General features: G+C 41.0%; 2 protein-coding genes and 1 long non-coding RNA gene across 12 annotated transcripts in view; 1 reads left to right on the top strand and 2 right to left on the bottom strand.

Moving 5' to 3' along the window:
- cep112 (centrosomal protein 112) overlaps positions 1 to 6,330 on the bottom strand; it is a 144,566-nt gene extending 138,236 nt beyond the window's left edge. For 6 of the 9 annotated variants that reach the window (XR_003272234.1, XR_003272235.1, XR_003272236.1 and 3 more), the window contains exons 1-4: positions 5,220 to 5,338; positions 4,746 to 4,851; positions 3,721 to 3,911; positions 3,328 to 3,491 (exon numbers count right to left, since the gene is read on the bottom strand). Coding sequence is in view for 6 of the 9 variants with exons in the window: in XM_026165044.1 (XP_026020829.1) it covers positions 3,328 to 3,491; positions 3,721 to 3,911; positions 4,746 to 4,845 (455 nt within the window). In the remaining 3 variants the exon portion in view is untranslated. Of the gene's footprint in view, positions 1 to 3,327; positions 3,492 to 3,720; positions 3,912 to 4,745; positions 4,852 to 5,088; positions 5,340 to 6,200 lie in introns of those variants that run through there. The other 3 variants (XM_026165046.1, XM_026165049.1, XM_026165045.1) reach the window with 3 other exon arrangements.
- An 87-nt stretch (positions 6,331 to 6,417) lies between these two features.
- The window catches only part of prkcab (protein kinase C, alpha, b), a 117,929-nt gene continuing 97,346 nt past the window's right edge, over positions 6,418 to 27,000 (top strand). For both annotated transcript variants that reach the window (XM_026165054.1, XM_026165053.1), the window contains exons 1-2: positions 6,418 to 6,690; positions 6,884 to 6,915. In XM_026165054.1, coding sequence (XP_026020839.1) covers positions 6,524 to 6,690; positions 6,884 to 6,915 — 199 coding nt within the window. In that variant the 5' untranslated portion in view covers positions 6,418 to 6,523. The remainder of the gene's footprint in view (positions 6,691 to 6,883; positions 6,916 to 27,000) is intronic.
- On the bottom strand, positions 7,165 to 8,861 carry LOC113020817 (uncharacterized). Its single transcript, XR_003272237.1, has 3 exons — positions 8,695 to 8,861; positions 8,553 to 8,608; positions 7,165 to 8,478 (listed from the first exon to the last, which is right to left on the bottom strand). It is a non-coding gene; the product is annotated as an uncharacterized LOC113020817 (long non-coding RNA).

Raw genomic sequence — 27,000 nt, 5'->3', positions numbered from 1 at the left:
ATCATGCAGTAACATGCCATCATCCTACTATACATACCAATTATTGTTTGAACTCTCATTTCATAGAAAACAAAGGACATGATTGCCAGGATGTCTCGCTGCCTTTTTAATAAGCAACTGAACTTTTCAAGAGATAAAAGATATTATATTTTATATGCAAATGAGTTTGTCTTTTTGTTTGTTTCCCACTGAATCAGATTCTGCTCATTTATCAAATGAGGAAGCAGCTTGCCAGCTTAATGCAAACAGTTCTTTAATGCATCAAAAGCACTGTCAAAAACACTTAAGATCTGTCTCACAGCAACTTTCTTTCAGTGAGACAATATTTATATTGTCTCAATATACACTTGGTAATTTACATAGCAGCTTCCTGCTATAGAGAAAAAAAAATCCTTAACCACTTAGACGCTGTTATCTGTGTTAGGAGACACTGCAGTGAAGCTGCAAATTATTCACTGATAAACCTGTGAAATACATCAGAAAATACGTTCAGCTTCAAACGCTAGCCCTATCTGTTTGTATGCACTTTCTATATGCTGGTCAGTCAGATCACTGAATTAATTTCCATTCATACTAGCCTGATCATGTATCACTCCAGACAGGAAGCAGATCAAAACTGAGGGGTTTTAAAAATCTGTATTGTATTTAGAGAAACCTACAAAGCAGACTGACAGCTCTTCATTGTGTCGTACTGCAAATTATACACTGAACAAAAAAAAGGAATAAATAAGCCTAGCTGATGTAGGGGAGGTCACAATTTACCACAACCGAAGCCAAGACTAGACTAGAACCAAGAACCCACTTAAGAAATAGACCATGTAAAACTGATCAACATCAGTCTTTTAAAAAAAAAAACCCAATACCCAATAAGAACTATAATGGGATGCCCATGCATGATAATATAGGCAGAGATCATAATCACTAACTCCTGATGCACACACAGGCCTTTTATTTTGGAAGCAAGCCTGAAATATGACAGAAACCGCTCAGTTCAGAAAAGAGAAACAACAGTTACCCCTAGCAGGCGTTTAAGGGGAAAATGTTAAGGTACTTAAGCCAGGCAACACCCACAATTGCTGTGCAAGCCATTTTGCAACCTACTACCATCCCTGCTCCACCTTTCATTCTCAGGCAGTGTTGTATCTGTTCCCATTGATGCCTGTTCTGTTCTGTGTTGTCAGTCTTGCTGCGGCTCTCCTCACTACAAGATTTCCATGCAGGGAGACAGATGCCTTCCTGGGCCCAGAAAGCCCCACAGCCATGCCACCAAAAATAAATTAACAGATGGAAATATCAGCTTAAAACAAAAAAACAAACAAAAAAAGTGTAGGTGTCCCGACTGAAAGAAAGTAAACCATGAAAATGCATAAAAAATAACTTTAAAAAATGTTTTAAGGAATCCTTAAAATATACATATACTCCAATTATACATTATACATCAGGGGTCAGCAACCCTGGGCACGCGTGCCACAGTTGGCACGCGAAGGGTTAACTGATGGCACGACCATAGCTGGACTGGCCACCGATGATTTTTTTTTTTTTTTTTGTAACGGTATAAACAATAAAAGATGGTGGATTGGCCAGATGCTGGCAGATGTGTAAAAATAACTCAGTTGTTTGGTGGTGGCTATGGCGGAGCTGCCACAAGAGGCCAGGTGGATGAGGGAAAGGTGAGGCAGGAGGAGGAGGAGAGACCCGAGGCGGCCACCGGTCCGAGTGTCAGGTGAACTGAACTTCAGGTAAGAAGTTATGACCTGCAGTCTATCTGGGTCAGATATAAACCAAGTTTAGGTGGAGTTTATTTTCGTTGTGCTGAGTTTTTACAATCAGTTACAATAACTCGTAAGGCGTACTAGCTAGCATCACGGAGTTTCTATACAGCTGGGTGAATGCTATGATTTTACTGATAGTGAACTTTATTTTATTCATAAGGTTAGTTAGTAGAGTTGCCAACCGTGCTGTAAAAATGGAATCGTCCCGTATTCAGAGAAAATATCACGCGTTTTGTATTGAGCTGAAAAGGAACACAGTTTGTCCCGTACTTCAGCTAGAATGGAAAAGACACAAAGCTGGATTTATTCTGCTTTTTTACGGTGTCAGCTGCCTCTTCTTCTCTCATTCAATCTTGAAACTGATCAATGATCAGCTGATCGGTATTTCTGACGCAAGTCCCGTTTCTCCTTTGTTTATCGCCCACTTTGCGCCAGAAAGAGGAAACCAGCAGATGCCGCACTAAACAACAACAGCACGTTTAAGCTTGATCAGCTGTTGTTAGAATGTATTTAATACTAATTTCTAGTATCGGCTGATGTTTGCTGCAAACACAGCTGTAAAAGCTGCTGGTCATGATATCGGTTTGGATATGTGGTCAGAGGGAAACATGAAGATGAAACCAGGAGATGTCCTTACTGAATCATCAGGGCTGAACAGGTGATGGAGAAACAGGTTTACCTTTTAGGTGACATGAATGAGTTGAAGGGAAGTTATGAACTGTTTCTGAGAGACAAATAACACCAGGATCCTTTTTTATGTAGCTGACAGCTGGTAACTGTGCAGGGGCGGGTCTAGCAAAGTTTTGCCAGGGGGGCCACGTAGCGCATTAACAGGGAAAGGGGGGCACAAAGAAATACTTTTCTTTCTTATTCTCATTTAAAATGTCTAGCTTTTATTAAATAATTATCTGAACTTACAACCAAAGTTTGTTATCTGATGTACAACATATAGAAATTATACATATGTCAACAAGACAGTGTAAATCACTGTCACAACAGCATTTGTTTTTATTCAAAGGCTTTATGGCTTTTCCTATAATACCTGGTGGGCCGGTCTTTAGTCAAAATGCCCGGGCTGATGTTTTTGTCCCAGTCCAGCCCTGGGCACGACATGCAGTGAATTAATCTGAGAGGGTGCATTAAAAAATAAATGGCCGGGCCAGCGGTGCACATCGCAAATTAGCTCGCATAGACACATTAGTTGTGCCACGTCTTAATGATGGTATCTTAGCTAACAACCCCAACTACCAGATTCAACTTGTAATTGGCTAAAAATCACTTAGCCTAGTGGTGAGAGGGACGTTGATAGCTGGCAGTTTTTTTCAAGCGATGTTGAAATTTCCACATTCCGACACTTCAAATGCTTCAGGAGCTCTCCGCTCAGCGCAGTAACTGTTAATATAGAGCGTTATTAAATTTATTGCTAATTGCTAATATGGCACATTGACTTCTGAGGAAATTTTAGATGGCACTCGTCACCAAAAAGGTTGCCTACCCCTGTTATACATATACTCCAACACAATTAGACCTTGTAGGTCATCTTCATTGACAATACCTGTGATGATCTTTAACAGGTGTAGAACTGGGTTTGTCCTTAAACAGATCCATTGTTAAACTGTCATCAGAACAGCCACTCAGCTCCCCCGTCACCCAGTCGGGCAGGCTTCTAACACCGTGCTCCACACTCAGGCTGCTCAGTGGCTCATCAAAGTAGATGGACTAGAAATTAAAATTAAGTACAAGGTTCAGAAGATGAAGGTTCGGTTGGCTAGTTATAAACTCTCTGTTTAAACAATCCACTGCAATAGTGCATATAAAGTACCAGTCAAAGGTTTGGACACACTCACTCGTTGAAATGAATGGGTGACAGTTTTCAAACTTTCTGAAGTGGTTAAAACCAGTTGTCAGCACAGGAAAATATACGACTTGTTGAAGCAATAACTCTTACCATGTATGTAGGAAGTGTTTTAAGGCTTCCTGGCTCTGGTTTGCTGGTGAAAGGCCCATCCAGGACCCCTCTTTTGAGCATCTGAAGGAGCAAACGGGCATACATGTTGCGGTTCTTGCGACCAATCAGACCTGAACCACATGTGGCTGGGTCGCACAGCTTCTTTATCCATTGGGCACAGCGCTGACGCTCTGAGAAGACAAGGAGAGAAAGGATCACTAACCATGATGTAATAACTTTTTTTTTTGCAATAGCGTTTATACATCACTATTATATTTAATCATTAGTAATTATTCAACTTTGGCTCTCTCTCATTGCTTGCCTTTTGTCCTGTCTCTCGTCTTTCCCTTCAACCCCCAACTAGTTGCAGCTGGAGGCATCGTTCTTTTAAAAGGGAGGTTTTCCTTCCCACTACCAAGTGCTTGCTCACAGGGGACGGCTGATTGTTGGGGTTTCTTTTTTATATTGTAAGTCTTTTATATTACCATGTAAGCACCTTGAGGTGACTGCTGATATTAATTAGTGATGCATAAATAAAATGGAATTGAAAACTGAATGACATGACTAACATATCAGATACAGGGTAGTGTGGAGGCTATAGCCATTCACAGCTGTCATTCGGTGCAAATTCACAACAACAAAAGCGGGTTACAGGGTTATTAGTATAGGGCTGTTTGTACTTGGGGTGACTGTGGCTCAGATATTATAAGCAGATTGTCTGGCGAGCTGATGGTAACTCTGTCATTCCACAGGTCGAAGACTCCTTGGAAGAAAAACTCAACCCTAGCTTTTACCTATGTCTAAATGCTTAAAGCATTCACACACATTCACACTCGTATGGATGCTTTAAAGCATTTAGACATAGATAAAAGCCCTGTATGACCGTGTGTGTTATTGGGTGACTGAGACTTGTAGTTGTAAGCACTTTGAGCAGAATTAAATTCAGAAGAATGACTATTCAAGTACCAATCCATTTACCATTTAAACCCGGTTTGAAGCGTAATGCATAGGCAATAACGGCTCACCTGTCTTGCTTGGGTGTTTGAGGACATATGGCTTCATGTCCAGCAGAAAATGGTCAAACTCAGTGTCCAGTCTCTCCGATGACAGCTCATATTTGCTCATGGTGATCTATAAGAAGTATGCAAGTGAAAAAAGACACTAACAACGAGTACGCTGTGCTGCTTTGTTGACAAACACTACATATATTAACATTAGTTAAACAGTGATCCAAAGCGGAAACCTTACGACACATGGCAGCATGCTAACATTAACTAAAATAACCAGCATATTTAAAAAACCGAAACTCTAATTATTAGCTACTTGACTGGGACTCGAGCAGTGCATTAGCAAACATGTTGCAAATACCGTTAGCCGAGCTAAAGCGAGCAAACGTAACGCTCGTCCTTTCCTCTCTTACGGTTTCGTTTGGCTTTCACGAGCAGAACGAGAACGCGCTAAAACAGGGCACACTGTTAGTGAACATGTATAAACTTAACCAAAAAGCGGCGTCCCCTGAGCACTGATTCCGCCGCTCAAAACGGTTCAAAACTTTAGCGTCCTCCAGCCACGCAACATCCGTTTTCCGCAGACATGCAGCGTCTCCATGTTGCCATAGAAACACGTCTCCTTTGCGTCCGTAAACGTACATAAGTATGTGTACATATTTGTCCCTGGCATTTTACAGCTTAATAAGTTTATTCAATCATTTATATGCAGCTCGTGGTCTCTGGTTTGCTCACACCTTTATTTTCCAGCTTGTTTTAAGATACGTCTATAAAGTCTATTCTTAAAGGAGATTTTTGCCTGTGGCATGAACGAATGAATATATATATATATATATATATATATATAATATATATATATATATATATATATATATATATATATATATATATATATAATATATTAATATATATATATATATAATATATATATATCTATAGATATATAATATATAATTATATATATATAGGGCCATATATATATTATATAATATATATATATATATATCAGGCCGAGTGGTATCAAATGCAGTCAAATCTTTCTGCACTGTAGCCACGGATGTATCAGATCTAGCTCAAGTCCACACGATGGCGCTAAACGCCCGCAGTTTTATTTGCATTCAGTAAGTGATGGACGTTTCCTTCATGTGATCCTCGTATGTTTTTCTTACTCCAGTGTAAAAAGGAGCAGAATAGTAAAGCCATTTCCTAGCTTTTTTTCTTTTCTTTTGTTTTTATTTAGCACTGGTGAAACTTTTCAGAATCCCAGCTGATGGTATAGAGTCGTTTTTAACAAGTACAGCAAATAAGGAAATAGTTGGGTGCTTACAGAAAATCGAATCCATAGAGAGTGCACTTTGCGCATTCTTTTAGGGATAATTAAATATAGTTGACCCATTCTGATGTACCATTAGTGAGCATATGTTTTTACTTTGCTAGAAAATAAAATTGTCTTCCAACACATAAAAAATACACCTTTTGCTTCTTTAATTTCTTTGCATATATTATGCAAGAATCGCCTCTGATTAATCGTGCGCTGAACTTGGAGTGAAATATTCCCACGGTACGTGAAGGCGGGCTTCTCCGACGTCACTCCGAATGAAAAAGAAGCGCTCAGCTGTGGTCCAGGCAGAGGGAAGGCGTGCGGTCCGTCTACAGCAGGCAAAGCTCCAGCACTTGTCCAGAGCTGTGAAGAGACAGGGATAATCACTCAAAAGAAATCGGTCGGGACAACACAAACTTGATTGTGTAGTTTTTGTTTTTAATTTGGGGTTTTTCCTCCTCCCCCTTCCCCAATTATGGCTGACCATCTTTTACATTATAATGATTCAGCTGGGGTTGGGAACAGATTCGCCCGCAAAGGTGCTTTGCGGCAGAAAAACGTGCATGAAGTGAAAAATCACAAGTTTACTGCGAGATTTTTCAAGCAGCCGACGTTCTGCAGTCACTGTACAGACTTCATTTGGTAAGTGTCACTCATGCACACACACAGCGTAATATCCTCGGTCACTGCCATTTGCAGTGTTCAAGTTTAAATGTACCTGTGGCATTTTGTAGTCAAGCTTTCATCGAATTGAATGCATGTCATTAACTAGTTTTAATCAATATGGAATAAAGTGAATCCAACTTGCTTAGCTTTCCCCGTCTTTTTGTTGCAGGGGCTTTGGGAAACAAGGATTTCAATGCCAAGGTAAACCACCTGCATGTCTGCACTGATGCATTTTTTGGTGGAGCCATAGACTCAGTATATAGGCACACACCCCTTAACTGACAGTCACAATTTGCCTGAAGAGACAAGTTAAGCGCAATACAGCCACTTTCAGCATTAGCAGTTGCGCAATAGTGATCGTTTGAGGTATAGTAGTATGAAGAGAAATATATATATATATATATATATATATATATATATATTTAATATAAAAACAGCCTGGAAAGTAAACACTTTAAACATAAAAAGGTTTATTTTTGTCAAAGAGCACATCTGCAAGCAAGAAAGCAGAAGTTAGTATTTGCAGATCAGAAACTTTGAACTGTTAGAGTATTTCAAACATTAAACATTTAGTTTTAATATCCTGGACAACCATTTCAATGGTCAGCATTTTCCAAGTTTTGTTTGAAATAAGCATGAGCATATCTTTGAGTGTACTCCCATGCCAAACAGTTCGGCTGATTAGCTCTGTGCAGGCCGTTCGACACCTTCCATGCCATTGGGAGGATAATCCGGAGTGTATCTGGTTTTGCTTTGGACATACCTTCCTCTCTGGTAGCTGCTTCTGGACCGGACAATATATCTTGAAGGATGTGGGTTATGAAAGATCGGTTGATAACCTCTTGACGGAGCCATGACACTCTGGTAAACCTTGACCCTTGAGGGAACCTGGACCCACAGGGGGCTGAACACTGCATTTTGTGGCCGGGGGAGCATCTTATTAAATTTAAGCTTCCTGCCTCCAAAGAACTTCGAAAAAGCAAGAACCCCCCTCCAAGACTGAGAGAAAGGCTGGGCTCGTACGTTACTCGGAGAGGATGGCTTCACTGATGTGAAGGTTTGCCCAGTTGCAGACCCCCTGCTCATGTAATCTGCCATAATCATTAGTGCCAGGACCAGTACTTTGAGGCTGGGAGTTTTCAGAGGGATACCGAAATACTTCCTCAAACACAAGACTGGGTTTCTTTCTTGAACGATAGCTATATCCACTGGAGACTGTGCCGACGTCCTGGCCTGGGTAATCAAAACCTGAATCAGCCACCCCATTACCATTGCTCACTGGTTCAGGCTGCCAGGACTCATAGCTGCGAGGTGCCACAGCCTGAAAGGTTGAGGATGAAGCAGGCTCATAGTATGCAGTTTGACCAGTGCTTGTCGAGAGGGGCATAGTGCTTGCATAAACAAATGACGCAGAGCGAGGCATTACAGCAGCTAACTTGGGCTTTGCTGGGTTAGCTACCTCAGAGCTGGACTTTCAAGGGAATAGGAGTGGCTCATTAAGGTTTACTAGCCCCCATTGTCTTGTCTCACCATTAACAAGTCCCTCTATCTTTGGTGCGATTTGTGGGTTCGCTTGTTTTTGTTGAGTCTGCTGCTGTTTAGTCGAACGTTTGTTATAGCTTTTGTACACAAATCCAGCTTGCTGGTTGTCTGCAGCCTGCTGGTTACCCTGATCCGAGGTCAAAATGTCATCATCTCCATCATCCACTAGGTCACGTGGCTCTGCTTTATTTGGATACATATATCCATATCTATGCCCATAGCCTGTAAAGTGAGAGAAAGTTTATATAGAAATTGCAGAGTTTAGGCTTAATGTCAAAATTGAGAAAAGCAACTACCTTTTATAGTTGGTGAACCACCATTACTATCAAATGGTAAAGAAATACAGGAAACCCTGTAAGATAGCCAGACGATGCCATCAGATTAAAGTCTCATTTAGAGGTAACTGGAATAAATTGTGCTAACATCAACAAAACATACCAGAAAATGAGTCCAAGAGCCATGACTGTTAGCTGAGAAGCAGTAACCTGTACTCCTCAGACAGTATGGCTTAAAGGCAAGCAGATTAGATCTAGGACCTGAGTGCAACCTCTGTCCTGTACAATACATCCCTCTGTGCTACTTTTCTATACCGGCACTCCAGTTCTTCATTAACAAAGACCACTTTCAGCTGCTGCTCACGTGGCAATTAGTGGTCAGGTTGTTAACAGGTGTGGCAGCTGAACAGCACCACCCTCTGTGTGGGTGTCAAACGTCACCCTTGTAAACATGTTTCCAGTGTAGACAGAACTATTCTGATTATTTAGAAAACACTGAACGTCTTTCTTTCTTTTTTTCTTTTTCACTGACCGAGAACTTTGTGTCTCTTGAGTCAGGTTGCAATATATTCCCTGAAATCAACACCCCCGTGGCCCGCCGTCTTTGCCAGTTTTAGATTTCTCTCTTAGATATCCAACACTGTGGCAACAGGGCGATGAAGGAGGGAGACAAAGATATTACAGTAGGAGCAAAGTTTAATAGTTATTACAGGGGTCAAAGAAAACTTAAGTCACCAATTGGGTTGCTTAACAATAAAGAAAATAATACCAGGAGTCGACCAGTGGAGACATCAGCACACTCTGATGTAAGAAGTGCCCAGGCTGCTGTGCACTAAGCAGAGTGGCAATCTCTGCTTAGTGCAGTCATCCAACTATAGTACTAAAGTGTTGTCATGGCTCAATCAGTACCTCGGTGTTTAAGGACCTTATTTCCCAAGGGATTTACTGTAGCAGATGTTATTTTGGTGTAGATTTTACACCAGATGCCCTTCCTGGCAAAAACCCTCCCATTTATCCAGACTTGGGCCCGGCACTGGGAGCACACTAGCTTGTGACCCCTGAGGCTGGGTTTTGTGTCTCTGCTCTGCCTCAAACCATGGATCTTAATCACTGCACCACAGAATCACTTCCAGTACTCTTGGATGTAAATAACATAAGGATGAAAGAGTGGGGGGGGAAAAACGTCTGCAGTGATCAATGATAGAACATTTCATGTCTATTCAGTTAAACTGGCGTGATAATAAAATGAGCTGCGATGAATGGTTAAGTGTACCAACTTTAACATAGTTTTCATCTCATGCATGTGTTGATATTTTTGCACCAAACTTACTGAGTCATTTTGCAGAGTCATGCAAGAAGATCTGCGTGCTCCTTGTCCTACATCTGCACAGCCACGCCTGACCTTTACATTTTCTAATCACTAACTCAGACGTCCCATTCCATTTTAAGAGGCTATAGTAGATGGGAATGTTATGTGCATGAACATTCATATATATACATGGCGTGCACGGGCTGAGCTGTCTGCTTGCAGTGCTAATTGTCAGTGAGGAGTGAATGCATCTTGGAGGAGGCTGACAGAAACACGTTCTCGGATGCAGAAAGACTGTGTTTTTGAAAGTGTCCAAGCGAGACAAGCTTTGCTTTTTGAAAACTAAAAATATGATGGTTATTACGTGGAACAGTAAAATGGACAGTTGAGATACATTTTTGTTCAAATATTGATTCCTTTAAGCTTTAAATCGAGGCACGAGTTCTTTTTTTCTCCCTTTGGTAGTGCAGACTCATGCACAGAGCTCCAGAAGGGAATCTCTGTGGAGCTGTTTCTCTGAGGCAGGCATGTAAAGTCACATACTTGTGCTCCTACAACACTGGCAGTCATTGTGATGCTCGTATCTATGCTGGCTAAAGGTGACATGTGTTACTGACATAGCACTCAGCCTCTGAGAGTTAATGGAAAGGTGATGTAGCAGAACTCCTGGAATCCTTCATCTTTATCCTTTTCCCAGCGTGGCTGATAGTTTATGATTTCGTAGGCGCAGGCAGATTAACGGCTGCCTAGAGCTTCCAGATAACATTTTTTTTCTTAATAATTCTCCTGTGATTACCCATCCTTACCACACAGTGGCAAATCCTGTCAAAGTATGGTTATGGCAAAATAAATGTTTTTATTACTGAAGTGATCTGTGTAGGTGTGGGACTAAACCCCTGCAGCTCCCAGTGTGGTGACTGTTTATTGCTAAGCATAACAAAGGTAATGTTGTTTGAGGTTATCGCGCAATGCATTTTTTTTTTTCATTTCATTAATGCAGAATGAATCACTCATAAAAAGATTATAAGTGATACCTTTTTTGCTGAGCAACCTCGTATCTACTTGTGTTTTCCTGAACACGCACGTTCACTGTAACCTACTTTATTTAAGGCCACCATAGGAACACTCAGGATGTGACTCACCTAAAACACCTTGTTATTTACAAAGCGCTCTTTACGATGCGCTGTACAGGGCAGTGGTTAGTGTACGTGGAAAATGCTGTGATGGAGAAACATCAGCAGTGATACATCCTGTCAGATGGGCGCGCTGAGTTAAATTCGGCACACCAACACCATTATACACTCAACCTAGACGTCACTACCCCGTACCTTCTCTCCCTCTCCTGTTGTGCCCATTTGTGTTTACGTATTCCCATTCTATTTTTTTCATAAATTTATTGTGTTGGGGGGGAAAAAACTGATTTTGGCAGAATGTAATATACATGAACTGGCCACTTCATTAGTTACACCTTGCTATTAGTGAGTTGGTTTGACCTTGACAGCTTCGTAGTTTTCATGTGGCTTAGATTTAAGGTGCCTGAAACATTCCTCAGAGATTTTGGTCCATATTGATAAGACAGCATCACACGCTGTTGGTGCTCTACTGAATTGAGATCTGGTGGCTGTGGAAGCCATTGGTGTACAGTGAACTCACTGTCATGTTCAGTTAATCAGTTTGAGATAACTTGATGAGTTGCTGTGTGACATATTGCTTGCTGGAAGCAACCATCAGAAAATGGGCACACTGTGGTCATAAAAGGAAGGATATGATCTGCAGTAAAACTCATTAGGATGTGGTGTTTAAACGATACTCAATTGGCACTAAGGGGCTCAGAGCATGCCGAGAAAATACCCCCACCCTATTAAACCACCACCAATCTGAAGTAAGGATGAATCCATGCTTACATGTTACTTGCACCAAATCTGACCCTACCATCTGAATGTTACAGCAGAAATTAAGACTCATCAAACCAGGCAGCGTTTTTCTAACCTTCCATATTGTCCAATTTTGTGCCCATGTGACTTGTAGCCTTAGTTTCCTGTCCTCAGCTGACAGGAGTGACGCTCAGTGTGGTCTTCTGTTGCTGTAGCCCAAATCTGCTTCAAGGTGTGATGTGTTGTGCGTTGCTCTTCTGCATTCTTTGGTTGTAACGAGTGATTATTTGAGTTACCGTTGCCTTCCTATCAGCTTGAAGCAGTCTAGCCATTCTCTTCTGACCTCTGACACGAACAATGAATTTTCACCCAGAGAACTTCCACTCACTCATATTCATATTCTTTCTTTTTCCATCATTCTCTGTAAAACGCTAGAGATGGTTTTATGGGGAAATCCCTGCACATCAGCAGTTTCTGAAATACTCAGGCCATGCCAATTTCACCTCAGTCACCTTTCACTCAAATTGTGTTCACTTAAATCACCTTGCTTTTCCATTCGGATGATCAGTTTGAACTTCAGCAGGTCCTCTCGACTTACACTGAGTTACTGGCATGTGACGGGCTGATTAAATATTTGCTTAAACAAGCAGTTGAACAGTCACTAGGTGTCTAATAACGTGGCCAGTGAGCGTATGTATCTGAGTATACTCCGGTAAATATTGTATCCACAAGTAATGCTAAAGATAAAACCAAATGCAATCTCAATTACTTTTTTGGGACAGTATGCTGCGCCTATGCGTGTTCTCAGATTTTGAGTTAAAGTATATATATAATATATAAAGCGTGTCTATTATTAGTTTCTTTGTACTGTTCTTCCTTATTTACCCTTATACAATGTTCTCTGCTGCTACTTATATATAGAAAACACTGTTTGTGCCTACGGCAAACACACAGCTGAGATTATGCTTTAGTCACAGGTCACACACGTTCTTTACCCCAGATGGTAAAAATTGCATTTATGCATCAAGGGAATTAATCAGATAAAGCTGCAGAGTGAAAACCAGCTGTCTTGTTTAAAGTATGATCTGGTCCATTTAACATATTCAGTAATGTGAGTGCACTTGTTGATAGATAATGCAGAAATACATAAGAGGCTGTTTTGCTGCATTAGTGCATAACATACAAGCGGACGGGCGTTGGAAATGACGTGACGAATGTTTGTGCGTCTGCTTGGATTGAAAAAAATGTATTAAACATGAAGACATCAGCATCAAAATGTGACTTGGACACAGCCCCGATGTCTCGGTGTTAAACAGTTTCTTCTGTTCCCTGAACTTTCCAACACGAGATCGTCTCATTGAAAGCGGTCCTCTGTGTGAGCGAGTGTGCATCAGCTTGTTGGATCACTTGCCACCGTGGCGCAGGCTCTGCTATCCCTTCTTGCCTCCCCCCCCCCCCCCCCCACCTACTCCTCATCCTTTGAAGTCGTGGAAATGACTGTGCCATCTGGAGAGTTGAGGAGCCATGTTTGGAAGGAGAGCACCATGTCTGGACAGGCAGTTGGAAGAAGAAGAAAAAGAGAAAGAAGCGGTAACAGTGTAGAAAGGGTGGAAGGACGCTAAAAAGGAGGCAAAGGTGAAGGCATAAGTGCAACACTAAATAAACACAGGAAGATGTGTAATTGTATGGGTGGAAGTGTGAGGGTGAAGAGATGGTTAAGTCAAAGAGGCCCTTTACACATTTTGGCTTCTTGCTGTTGAGCTTTGGCAACGATAGAGCAAACAGTGTGACTACTCAGAGCAGATGAAAGGGAGCAGAGCGAAAACAGGGGTGCACAATATGTCTGCGCGGTGACTGACTGTAGCCTGCGGCCAAGTTACATCCAAGTAGCGCTGTCTCAAGTGCAGAAGTTGTTATTAATTAACAACATACTACCTGTTCTAGCTGATATTGCAGCAGGTGTTGTGAGTGGAAATTATATATCCTTTCATTTTAAATTGTTTTGACAATTTGCATCCACGGAGTTGTAGGAAAGTGTGCACAGCTACTTTGTCTTTGTTGTTAGATCAAGAAATGGCAAATTAACATTTAGCACAATCATACTGTTAGAAATGTGACAAATATCAGTCAGATACCTCCCAGATACCAGTACTACTACTTTAGCAATCCCTTAGGCAACATGTTTACATGAGTTTTATGTAAATTTTAGATTCATTTGAATGACATATTTTAACATAATTAATATAATAAGCTTCATTTAACGCATATTTATCAAGTACCTAATAAGTAATGTTATGTATTTTAAAAAATCTGATCAATGATCTTGCATTGATTGTCCACCAGAGCGCCCCCTGGTGGACAATCAATGCAAGATCAACACTCGTGTCATAGTTGGGGTGAGATTTCTCCAATATCTTCTTTATTTTTTTTTCACTTTTCATTCATTCATTAGTCTTTATGAATGCCACTACCAACAGCTAATATCAAATGGCTAATATCAGCTGATTGTATTGGCATGCTGGTAAACCAATCAGGCTCTGCAACCATCCACCTACATGCCTTCTTTGTTTGAAAGATGACCAAAAACAGTCAACAATAATGATGTGTAAAAAAACATATAACTTTGTATTTAATGTTAAAGTTAGAGTAAACAAAAGAGACGAGTCACGTGTTCTTTGAAATCTTTCCACACATCCTGTTCTTTTTGTGCTTGTCTTTTTTTCCTAAATGATAGAAAGATGCTAAAAATTTGAACCAAGTGTTGTTGGCACTCTTCCTGTAAACTGTTTGGCTATGAGGGGAACTATATCACCTTATGTTTGGTAAACCTGCATTTAACTAGAAAGCAAAGATAGCAAAAGACAAAATTCGAGCTTCATACAAGAGAAAAATGTGTGAGTTTGCCTTAAAAAGTGACTTACGCCTGACCCACAGCTAGATAACTTTGAAGTCATTGTCTGTGCATAAAGCCGGTGTAGCGATTTACACATTCACCTGACAAGGAAAGATCTCCACTTTAAAACAGAAATCACTTTGGGGTTGCGTCAGGATGCAATGCAGAGCTAGCTTCTGAGGTGACCCCTTGTGAATAAGGGAGCAGCTGAAAGCAGCTTTCCGTCTGTGCATAAAGAATTGATTTTATGCATTGATCTCCAAAAGCAACATTCCTCCCATTTATATCCACTGCTTTCCTTAGAAAGGCGTGCATGTTGCTTTGTCTAATCTCCATGTTGTCTGTAGCGCTTTACTTTCATGGTGGTGTCTCCATAATAGCAACCAGTGTGGCTTTTGTTGTGATTGGAATACATTTGCATACCAACTGCATCCAGTTTGCCCACTCTCAGTCCCGACCCGGCGACTGTTTTACTTCTCATCAAGGGATGATATCGTTTTCACTTTGTCAGATGAGCGCACTGGATGTGGGTTCCTCCACTGCTCAGTTGGTACATTTGCTACCCCTGTGGGCGACACGTATGTGTCAGTTAGCAATACGAGGGCCGATATGCCTCCAAAGAGACTGCCGTGATGGTGTAGGTGTAGAGCCAATCAGTTCCTCAGCTCTGAACGGAGCTGTGGACCTCATTAACCAATCAAGGAGCAGAAGCGTGGGGGCGTTGGAACATGACGGAGAGACCTGCGCGGCTCCTGATGGGGAGCCCCAAAACAATAAACATCTTACACAACAGCAGGCTGAGACGCAGCGCTGCTCCTCTTAAGCTGTTGAGATCTGAAGGGGCCTGACGAAACTATTTGGCAACTGAAATTTCTCAAGTAGTTCCTTGATTGACATCAAAATCCCACAGCAGGCCTTTCAGTTTCACTTCAAACTTGATTTAAGCCATCGCTTCACAGTTATCAAGCTTGAAGAAAAGAGAGTATCTGCTTGGGGCTAATTAGAATAGTTGAATGTGGAGAAATCACGGAAACATTCTTTTAATATATCAGCGATTTTAAAAAAAACCCTCTTTCAGCTCAATGGCATTAATTACACCAAGAGTGGAAGCTTAGCTGGCCTGGATAATTATGTGTAATTCTGTCTCTGCTTCACAGTCAAAAATGCCCAGTCTCCCCCCCCACTATTGAATACCGGGTCTCTCTGTTGCCACCGCCCTCCTTCATTTTCCCGCTGTCTGTCTGTCTCCCTTTCCTTTCTCCCACCTTCTCGCTCAACCACTGTAGCAACAAAGTGGGCCATTTCCATTTTGTTATCATGGTAACGGCTCCTCTGGGCAGTGTCGATGTGCGTTTTATGTTATCTGATTGCATCTGCGCTCGATGATTAACCCCCCACCCCTCAGTCTTGTACCGTATATACAAATGATTAAAGCAATGACATGGCAGAGCTTTTCATAAAAAAGGCATCTGTGGTATTTATAGCAAATTTTATAGCAAATTTGCCTTACAGCAAAATGTCACATAGTCAAATAGTATGAATCATATTATCTTAGAGCAGGTAGTGTTTTCAATTTCAGCAGATTTCGCAGTGCTATTTATGGGTTTCAAAGGTCATTAAAGTCTCACACTGTCAAATATATTGGTTGTTACTGTTCTGGGGGGAATTGGTAGCTTGTCAAATTGAATTGTAGGGCCTTAACAGCCATGCCCAGAAGGCTTTTTTAATCTGTGCGCCAGTTAGCACCCCTAAATACAGAGGGTTGTGAGACTTTCTTCTGTTTCACTGTTAAGAGGATTGCCAAAGTGTGCGTTCTAGACAAAGAGCTCTCATTAAAACTCTGCAACATAGAGAGAAGAGGATGAGGAGGAGAGAGGATTGGGAGTGAGAAGGAATAGATGATGACGGGAAAGTGTTTTAAGTTTCAACTTGACTGTGATTCTCCTCCTACAAGGCGGTGATGATGTTTTTTTTTTGATTTGAAGCAGCCACAGTCAAATAGACATTGATTGAATTTGATGAAAATTCTATTAATGCAAACTTTGAACGCAAAATGAAATTAAAGTATGTTCATCAGCCATTAGGTACTCACTAGGTATACCTTGCTAATATCTGTTGGACCCCATTTACCTTAATTCTTCGTGGCACAGATTCAACAAGGTGCTGAAAACATTCCAGAGATTTGACATGATGGCATCACACAGATGCTACAGATTCGTCTGCTGTACATACTGAGAATCTCCTGTTCCAACACATCCCAAAAGGACAGTTTGAGAAACCAGTTTGAGATGATTTGAGCTTTATGACTGCTAAAAGATGGGCACGGTGTGATCATAAAAGGATGGATATGATCTGTAACAATACTCGGGTAGGTTGTAGTGTTTAAATGATGCTTAGTTGGTACTAAAAGGCCCAGAGTGTGCCAAGAAAATAACCCCTACACTGTTACACCATCAGCAGCAGCTTGAACCCCAGGATGGATCCCACTCTTAACTGACAGAAGTGATACCTAGTGTAGTCTTCTGCTGTTGTAGCCCATCTGCTTCAAAGTTCAATTTCTTGTGCATTCAGAGATGATCTTGTGCATACCTTGGTTGTAATGAGTAGTTATTGCCTTCCTATGTGGTTGCATTTTTTTTTTGAGTTTATGAAATACTTAGACCAGCCTGTCAACAACTATACTTGTGTGGAATTTGTGCAATGTGATTGGCTGATTGGATATTCATGTTATTGAGCAGTTGAACAAGTTGAAGTGGCAGCTAGTGTATAACAATGCAAAAGTAGTAGAGTAAGGGAGTTCTTTGTCCCTACTCTTGCCAAATGCTTTCCCATAGGGGATCATTGAGATTCTCTCTTTAATGTTTTCTTGTTTTTATACACACATGCACTTATGTGCACACACACGTACAATATTGCTTTGCCAGATTTGTGTTTATTCAATAAATGAGTGCGGGTGTGAGAGACATCTGGTAACCTGCCCTGTGTCATATCTTGTAAAACAGTTTTGATTTACAAGATACATTTTCCATATCTTTTCCCTCATGTTCACTCGCTACTGTAAACTCGTGCCAGATATGGTGTGCCAAGGTTACCATGGTAACAGTGTTTGGCCCTCGCACTGCCTGTGATGTGCCAAATCTCTGTTACGTAGTTTACCCTAGGCAGGCCCTTCCCCGTTTAAAGTCCAGTAACACAAAACTTCTTCCAAGTGATCCTTAAATGATGAGTCAACATTGAAATCACCTCTTCAGCTTCCATTTAACTAATAAAAAGGGGTCTCAGTAGCTTCGACAGTGCCTCCGTGAGTCTGTGCGGCTGGATCGTTGCGAGCTCATCAGACAGTCTAAATCAAGACCTTAATGAGGCGAGGAAATGCCAGACCAGCAGCGCTCGCTGGCCGCACCCTGAAGCACAACAAAAGGAAGGATGTCATTTTCATTTTCAGTACGCTGGCAGACTCCGTGCAGTATTGACCACCGCAACTCCAATATTTCCCCGTTATCAGACTGTCTGAGCAGATCAAGTCACAGTGTTTTGCTTGCATAACACAGTGTCATCTGGTGACATTAAAAAGGGGTCTCTTTGGAGGCTCGGCAGCATTACTCAGCTGAGAGTGGGTAGTTAATTGTCAGGGAGCTGCTTGTGTGTTTTTGCTGAGACACAATGCAGTGTAATAAGATGACACTGTGTTTTAACAAACAAAGGCAAAAGAGCATTGGGAGAGGCCTCGGAGGGAGAAATAATGAAGACACCGAAGACAGAGGATATGCATGATTATGTTTCCCTCTTTTCCTCTTCCTTGTTTTTACTTCCATCCCCCTATTCTTTTCCTCATCTTCTTACAATCTAGTCCTTCCCATTTGGGATGCAAGTTGAGGAGGCAAGAAGGAATCGCAAACATCTGAGGCAACATACATTTGACAATAACAAGTAATTTTCTTGTGTGCACCACCTGGGTCTGTTATGTTCTCTACGGCTATTGTATTATAGCCTCTGTAAGATAAATGAAGCAGTGTTCATAACAGCTCCAGCAGCCATAGTTAGGATTATCTATGAAGGGAAGCTCTTCCTGCAAGCTTTGTGTCTCCTTGAGATGCATTTTAGGAATGGACACATCCTTCTGAGGTCACTTTCCAGGTCACAGGCTGGAGGACAGAAGACAACCAGCACTTCTCACTTCTTCGCTTCACCATCTCACCTCTGTGTGTCTGTAAACGGCAACTGAGAGTGGCAGGAGCAATAGCAGCACTGTGATTTTAATCTTTGTGGCTTCCAGAAATGGCACGGAGAGGAGAGGCAGAAGAGACATCTGACAAGATCCAATAAACGGCTGGCTCGGTGTTGCCACAAACATGCTGATAACGTTCTACCACACTGGCTGAGCATCTGTTACAAAATGACTTTTTCTTTCGCAGTATTGTGCCAGTGTGTAACTCCCCCCCCCCCCCCCCCCCCCTCAATGACTGGGTTATGCTCATGTGTAACAGCTCAGTCTGTCTTTGCATTCATTTTTAGTTGTTTGACCCATGTACAGATGGACACGGGGCGAGCGCCTATCGGTAAAAGTCTGTTCTTTTATCTCAGCAGTGTTCTTATAAGGTGGAAGATGGCAGCGCGTTAAACCTTCCTTCATTCATAATAGATGCTGCCGCAACGATTTATATAACAGGACACTATCAGTGCAGAACAGAAGACATTTAACCCTATTACTGTGTATAGGGCTTATCTCCCTAAACCATCAATTGCCATGACAGTGTGTTATATGTTTAGTGTCACTTGTTACAATCCGTCTAATGGATCAATAAGGCCACTGTGTATTTGTGTGGATTGTGCAACGCTCAGCAGTCTGTCCTGGACAGAAAGACTTTCCCCGGGGGATTTCAAAGCAGAAGCGTTCATCTTTACGTGTCTCACCACTCCAGCTGTGCTTAATGAATTCTGTGGTGATTACTCCCACGGCTATTTCTGGAATGGTTTTAAGTCAGAGATTTCAGTCTTGACCCACATAAGGTGAGTACAATGTGCACTGCACTCAGGAGGTTTTGGAGCTCAGTGGGTCAGAGTCTTACACCCTGCATGCTTGTGTGCCACTGAAGGTATGAGCACCGAGAAAAGATACGATTTGAATGTAACATCATCACCGCTATTCTTCAATACTGAGAAGACAAACACTCTTTTTACTGTATTTTCTCCATAACTGATGTAACACTGATGTATTTGACTTTTATTGTGACAGCTGTCAGTTAATCATAGTGCTGGTTAATCAGCCCATTATTTTCCTGAATCTTTTCCTTTGGGAACAGCGGGAAAGTTTTAGTCATTTCCACCAGTCTGGAGTAAGATGTTTATGTAATTTTATCAGCCAAGAACAGAAAAAATTAAAACACAATTTAAAGAAAAAAATATGCAGATGAGATGCGTGCAATAGTGTGGCCCATTTTAATCGACGGATAAGTCAAATTAGCAGCATATTTTTACATTAATGCTCTACCAGCTGTCTTTTATTGTTATTTACTGTATCTGATCCTTTTAAAGTTTCTGTGCATAAAGCTAAGCAGGAGAGATGAGAAAGATGCTGATGAAATAGACCTAAAAGACGTGTGTGTGTGTGTGTGTGTGTGTGTGTGTGTGTGTGTGTGTGTGTGTGTGTGTCAGTCAGTCAGATGGACACATGGGATTTTCCCAGCTTCAGAATAATATTTATGCTATTTCTGTGCAAGGACAAAGATGCAGGAAGACAGGGCAGCAGGGAGAGAGAGGCAGAGGGTTAGAGATTGTGTGCCAGTTTTCTGAAGCGTGTGTTCCTTCTTCCTGCGCCTGCTGTGTGTGCATGTATGTGTGTGTGCGTGAGTGTGTTGGTGTGTATGTGTTTGCGTGTTTGCACAGTTTGAGGGTCACCCAGGAAGAGACTGCAGTGCCGATCTTAGTCATCCTCACACCTCTCCCCTTTTTACCTGACTGTCCATCTGTCCACATATTTACCACCAGAAACAGATTTCCTGCTGGAAGCAAATTCAAGTGAGCAAATTGTACCTTTACATGAGGCTACAGTAAACAGTGAGCAGATAGTGTGTGTGTATGGAAATATTAACGAGTTTAGTCCTGCCTATAAAAGGCAGAAGGCACGGCTGAAAATGGTACGGAGGCTCTACTGTGTTTGAACAAACACACACAAACAAAATGTGTTGTTGATTCCTGTTCAGCTGTGTTGTCCATTTGAACCAGTAAGCATATTCATAAATTATCAGTCTGTCTCAGAGCTCGGACTACTCTTAAATCTGGCCCAATTTGTTTTTGTTTCTTCTCCTACAATATAGTTATAAAAATGCGTAGTATCTATGTAAAGTATGAATCAAGTCCACTGTGCAAATTCGCCACTTTCATGTTTTTGAAAATCAGCATTTGCAATGTACATTCATGTCTATCAACCATCTGTACACCAGCACGGTGGATTTTGGCTAGTTCACGATGACAGCCCTTTTATATGGTAAGGTAAAGACCCTATAACATTAGAAAGAATCTCCAAGAATCACATAACCTTAGTGTTAGATTTACTGTTGGCGTGGAAAGGAAAAACTCCAGCAGAACAGAAACACTGTGGGAGAAAGAGCAAGGGTTTAATAATTACAAATGAGTAAATGTTGTACATATGATAGTAGATATGATACACAGGCCCCATTCACAGAATTAATTGGACAAGCAATTTCATGGCCAGCTGCTTATTTCATTCTTTCAATGGTTAAGACAAATAACAGCAAGGTGCACACTTTGGAGCCTGAACAGTTCTGAAAAATAAATATTTGGAAAGATTTAAACCAAGACTAGCCTGTACCAGAATGATGGGAAGAGAAAAGTGTGTAGAGAGAATCTGAAGCATCTGCCAGACATTGTGGAGGCAATGTTATGTATGGCTTGCCAGTAGTGTTTATGTTTGATGCGACTGTTGATAGAAGTAACAAGATGAATTCTGAACTGTACATGGCTATATTCTCTGATTAGATTCAGCCAAATACTGCGAAACTGCATCCATATGGATAATAACTTTTGGGACTCTTGGCATTCTCTCTTGTGAAACTCTTGAGTGAAACCCAAGACTTTCACTCTTGATGAGAGCATCTCAAGGGTGGAAACACAGCATTTGGTAATGTTGATGAGTTCTGTACTTCTGGGAGTAATTGACTGCAAAGAATTTTTATTCAAGTATTAAAAATAATCCTTGTATTTTAAAAAAATGTTTGTTCATCCAATTAATTTTGAGTCTCTTAAAACGGGGGACAATGCATGACATGTAACCTGAAATACAGTTGTGGTCAAAAGTTTACATACACTTGTAAAGAATATAATATAATGGCTCTACCGAGTGTCCCGTTATTTCTAAAACTCTGATTTTTCTCTGATAGAGTGATTGGAACAGATACTTCTTTGTCACAAAAAACATTCATGAAGTTTGGTTCTTTTATGACTTTATTATGGGTTAACAGAAAAAAGTGATCACATCTGCTGGGTCAAAAATATACATACAGCAGTGCTAATATTTGGTTACATGTCCCTTAGCCATTTTCACTTCAATTAGGCGCTTTTGGTAGCCATCCACAAGCTTCTGGTTGAATCTTTGACCACTCCTCTTCACAGAATTGGTGCAGTTCAGTTAAATTTGATAGCTTTCTGACATGGACTTGAAAACATGTGGACAATGCTGTTCAGCATTGTCCACATGTTTTCAATGGGGTTTAAGTCAGGACTTTGGGAAGGCCATTCTAAAACCCTTATTCTAGCCTGACTTAGCCATTCCTTTACCACTTTTGATGTGTGTTTGGGATCATTGTCCTGTTGGAACACCCAACTGTGCCCAAGACCCAACCTTCGTGCTGATGATTTTAGGTTATGTTGAAGAATGTGAAGGTAATCCTCCTTCTTCATTATCCCATTTACTCTCTGTAAATCACCAGTTCCATTGGCAGCAAAACAGCCCCACAGCATAATACTCCCACCACCATGCTTGGCTGTAGGCATGGTGTTCTTGGGGTCAAAGGCCTCACCTTTTCTCCTCCAAACATATCGCTGGGCATTGTGGCCAAAAAGCTCAATTTTTGTTTTGTCTGACCACAGAACTTTCCACCAGAAGGTCTTATCTTTGTCCATGTGATCAGCAGCAAACTTCATTCGAACCTTAAGGTGCTGCTTTTGGAGCTAGGGCTTCCTTCTTGCACGGCAGCCTCTCAGTCCATGGAGATGCAAAACACGTATGACTGTGGACAATAACACCTGTGTTCCAGCAGCTTCTAATTCTTGGCAGATCTGCTTTTTGGTGATTCTTGGTTGACTCTTCATCCTCCTGACCAATTTTCTCTCAGCAGCAGGTGATAGCTTGCGTTTTCTTCCTGATCTTGGCAGTGACAAAACAGTGCCATGCACTTTATACTTACAAACAATTGTTTGCACTGTTGCTCTTGGGACATGCAGCTGCTTTGAAATGGCCCCAAGTGACTTTCCTGACTTGTTCAAGTTAATAATTCGCTTTTTCAGATCCATGCTAAGCTCCTTTGACTTTCCCATTGTAGCGTTTGTGGGCGTTTGTATCCAATGAGCCCTATTTAACTGGCCTAAGAGAAGTCAGCAGCTGTAGTCACTCATAATCACTCACAAGTTAAGAGGCCATGCTATGAAGCTCAGTTCACTGACAACTTTGTAAGTCACCAAAATTGCTAATTCATGTTGCTGTATGTATATTTTTGACCCAGTAAATGTGATCACTTTTTTCTGTTAACCCATAATAAAGTCATTAAAGAACCAAACTTCATGAATGTTTTTTGTGACAAAGAAGTATCTGTTCCAATCACTCTATCAGAGAAAAATCAGAGTTTTAGAAATAACGGGACACTCGGTAGAGCCATTATATTATATTCTTTACAAGTGTATGTAAACTTTTGACCACAACTGTACTTTTCTTAAACCACTTCAGTTAATATTCAAAGCCTGCACTTAAATCACATCTTGATTCTCTTATTCAAAATACAGTGTGGTGTTGTACAGAGGGGAATGTACAAAAATTGTGCCATTGTCCAAATATTTGTGGACCTAACTGTAAATGTCAACAGCTTGTGTACTACTTCCATGCTGCTCCTATGCCAAATAGAAGAATCTGTTATTTCCTGTGGCTAAGCTAGTTAGCTTCTAGCATTTTGTAACATTTTTAAAATACAGAGTTGAGCTGGATATCTTTTTAGCCACTTTTATTTAGGCTTTTCGGTCTTTGTTGCAATATAACAATGGAGAAAAGCTAGGAAAACTAGGAGAAAGACCAGGAGAAGATGAAACGTAATGGCTTCTGGGCGTATTCAAACCCGGGCCTGTGCATTAGCTTCACAGCATATAGGTTGACTGTTATTATTCAGTGACCTAAACAAGCAGCTGTCTTTTGCTACTTTTTAATCTAAGATGCCTATGTTGCTTAAAATATAGTTGAAAAATATAATTTGAAAAACTATGTAATGTACATATATAACTGTAAAACTAGCGATGTGCCAAGCCATGCTAATGTTAAGCCATGTGGAGCTGTGCCTCATTTAAGCATTCTTAAGTGAATACGTTTATAAAGTCAGCAAAGATGCACAGAAAAGAAGATCAGACACTAGCGAGGGAGGATAAGAAAGACAGACACAACAACATTGTCATCCCCTATGTAGCCGGTGTATCAGAAAAACTCAGGAGAGTTTTCTCCAAATACGACATCCCAGTGTACTTCAGACCCAGTAACACACTCAGACAGAAACTGGTTCACCTGAAAGACAAAACTCCTAAACACAAACTTAACAATGTGGTGTACGCTGTACAGTGCAGCGAGGAATGCCCAGACTTCTACATCGGAGAGACCAAACAGCCACTTCACAAGCGCATGGAACAACATAGAAGAGCCACCTCCACGGGACAAGACTCAGCAGTCCATCTGCATCTAAAGGACAAAGGTCACTCTTTCGAGGATGCCAACGTTCACATTTTGGACAGAGAGGACAGATGGTTTGAAAGAGGAGTGAAAGAAGCCATCTATGTCCACTGTGAGCGACCATCTTTGAACAGAGGCGGTGGTTTACGACACCAGCTGTCTGCCATCTATAATCCAGTTTTGAGTTCCCTCCCCAGACGCCTTAACGCCCACTCACACCCTGGGCCATCTGACCTCAGGAAATCACATGATAGGGTGTGGTTAGGTTTCACAATGAGCTCACCCGAAACCCTGGCTGATTGTGACCCACACCCGCTTTCAGACCTTGGCTCATGTGATTAGGTAGAGGATCATCAGGGGGTCCTTTGTCCCTCTTTGGGGGGAAACTCCCACTGGGTTTAAATCTGGGACTCTCCACCATTTGACCTTAGAACTGAAGAAGCTTCTCGGGTGAGAGGTGAAACGTCTTCAAGCAACTCAAAGAAGTCCTGACGCTTTTCTTTCCAAGCTCCTTAGACTTTAGTGAATACTATGTAAAGGTTGGTTAGGTAAATAGAGACCAGTGTATCTGAGGAGTCGAGTTTATTTTTCCTTCATAAACCAAAAATTCAGTTAATTTAAGGTGTCAATAGAATTAATTTGGAAACTTGTTACTTGTTATCCCTAATAAATTGAACTGGACAGCAAAGCTTTCTTGGCTGGCTGAAAACTCCAAGGCAAGAGTGCTTGAATTATTAGTGTTTTATCTGCTGAAATGCTTTGGTTGCTATGATACATGATGTACATGAAAGCTATGCATTTCAGATACTTTATCGAACTGACTGCTGCTGAATCAGTAACCACAAAATGTTCCACCGAGCATTATTTTCCAATTTGTTATGATAGCTTTTGCAATTTCATTTAGTACAGGCAGTGAATTTGAGGGTTTCTTAGTGTTTTGACAACCAGGAAAAAGAACTAAGGCAGTGGATCTGACTGTGAAAACTGCGTGCTCATTGGGTATTGACTTGTGATTAATAATTGAACAAACTCTAGAGCATTCTCCTTTCTATACCTGAGAAATTAGAAAATCGACTTGGTGTTTTGTTCCAAGTCCCAGGAGCGTTTTCCCATAAACTTTTCTATAGGACCGGAACTCTTTTCACAACCACAGATATATCCCCACAATGACTCTTTTTACACTGTTCACCTTAAAAGTAAGAAGTACTGGGAAAAACAACTCTTCTGGACATAAAAACAAAAATAACACATGCACTCACACAAATATTTAATCTTACATAGATATAGTTCATCTTGAGTACTCTCACCCCATAGTCTCTTGTGGGAGATGAGAGGAGGACAAAGGCAGGAGAAAGATCCCAACAACTCCAACTCCTAATTGAGGTTGACTCCTCGTCTTTCCCAGCCTCTCTGGTCCACTCATGGCAAATATAGCAACATGCACCACAGGGGAGAATGAGTGCTTTGCAATCATGTTTTTACTGGCATTCCTGTCGGCGAATGGAAGATTTTTTTTCCCCCTTTGATCCTTTGATTTGGGGTCTACTCTGGAGTTGATAAAATTGCAAGGGATTCTGTTACTTAGTCCTTTCTGTTTATATGTAAAAGTAACCTATGTATCCAGAGGCTTTATATATTTTTAGCTTTGAATAAAAAAAGGTAATGAAAGAAAGCCAGAATAGCATTTGACTAGACTGAGATGCAGTCATGAAGTGATCAGCAAGACATAGAGTCTTAACTAAATAAATGAAAGCAATGAAGTGTTATTTTTGCTGCCCTAAAGTGTAAGACGGATGTGTGTGGGTTTGAGGGGGTTGCATTGATTCTTACCAACTGTTCTTGTATTTATAAGGCACCATTGTTGGAATATTGACTTTATGAAAACAGAAATATGACCAATAAATCTTGTTTTATGTGTTTTGTATTAAAAAAAATGGTGATTTTTAAAAAGCCACACATAGGTTCAGTATTTGTTAGACATGCAGCGATCCAGAATTTTGTTGAGGTCTCAAATGGTGATAATAATCTTAATAATATTTTTTTCCTGTTGTGTCATCATACTATATTGTACTAAACTGCATCATAAAACTATAAAGAAATTTGGTGTCACCAGGGTGAAATGCCTCCAGAGTGCTGAGCCTGCTGTTTGCTACCACCATGGATCCCGAGCTGTCCTCATTCCCTAAAGTATCACCCCTTTTCTGGTCACAAATATTATGTTTATTTTTAATTAAAGGGGTTTAATAACAAATGTTAAATTGGCAGAATGTTTAAGAGACCAACCAATCAATCTCTCTTCTGGTTCAGTGTTTAAGCCAGAGAGAAAATGTTGATGCTGAAGAAAGAGTGCTTATGTGTCATTGTCATGCCGCCTGAAAGGGAACATTAACTTCAGTTTAGATGATGCTGACTATGGGCTTGCATGATAGAAGCAATCAGCGTTACACAAC

Source organism: Astatotilapia calliptera, chromosome 4 (genome assembly GCF_900246225.1).
Source record: "Astatotilapia calliptera chromosome 4, fAstCal1.2, whole genome shotgun sequence".
Lineage (NCBI taxonomy): Eukaryota > Metazoa > Chordata > Actinopteri > Cichliformes > Cichlidae > Astatotilapia > Astatotilapia calliptera.
This window is presented reverse-complemented; position numbering and strand designations above follow the sequence as displayed.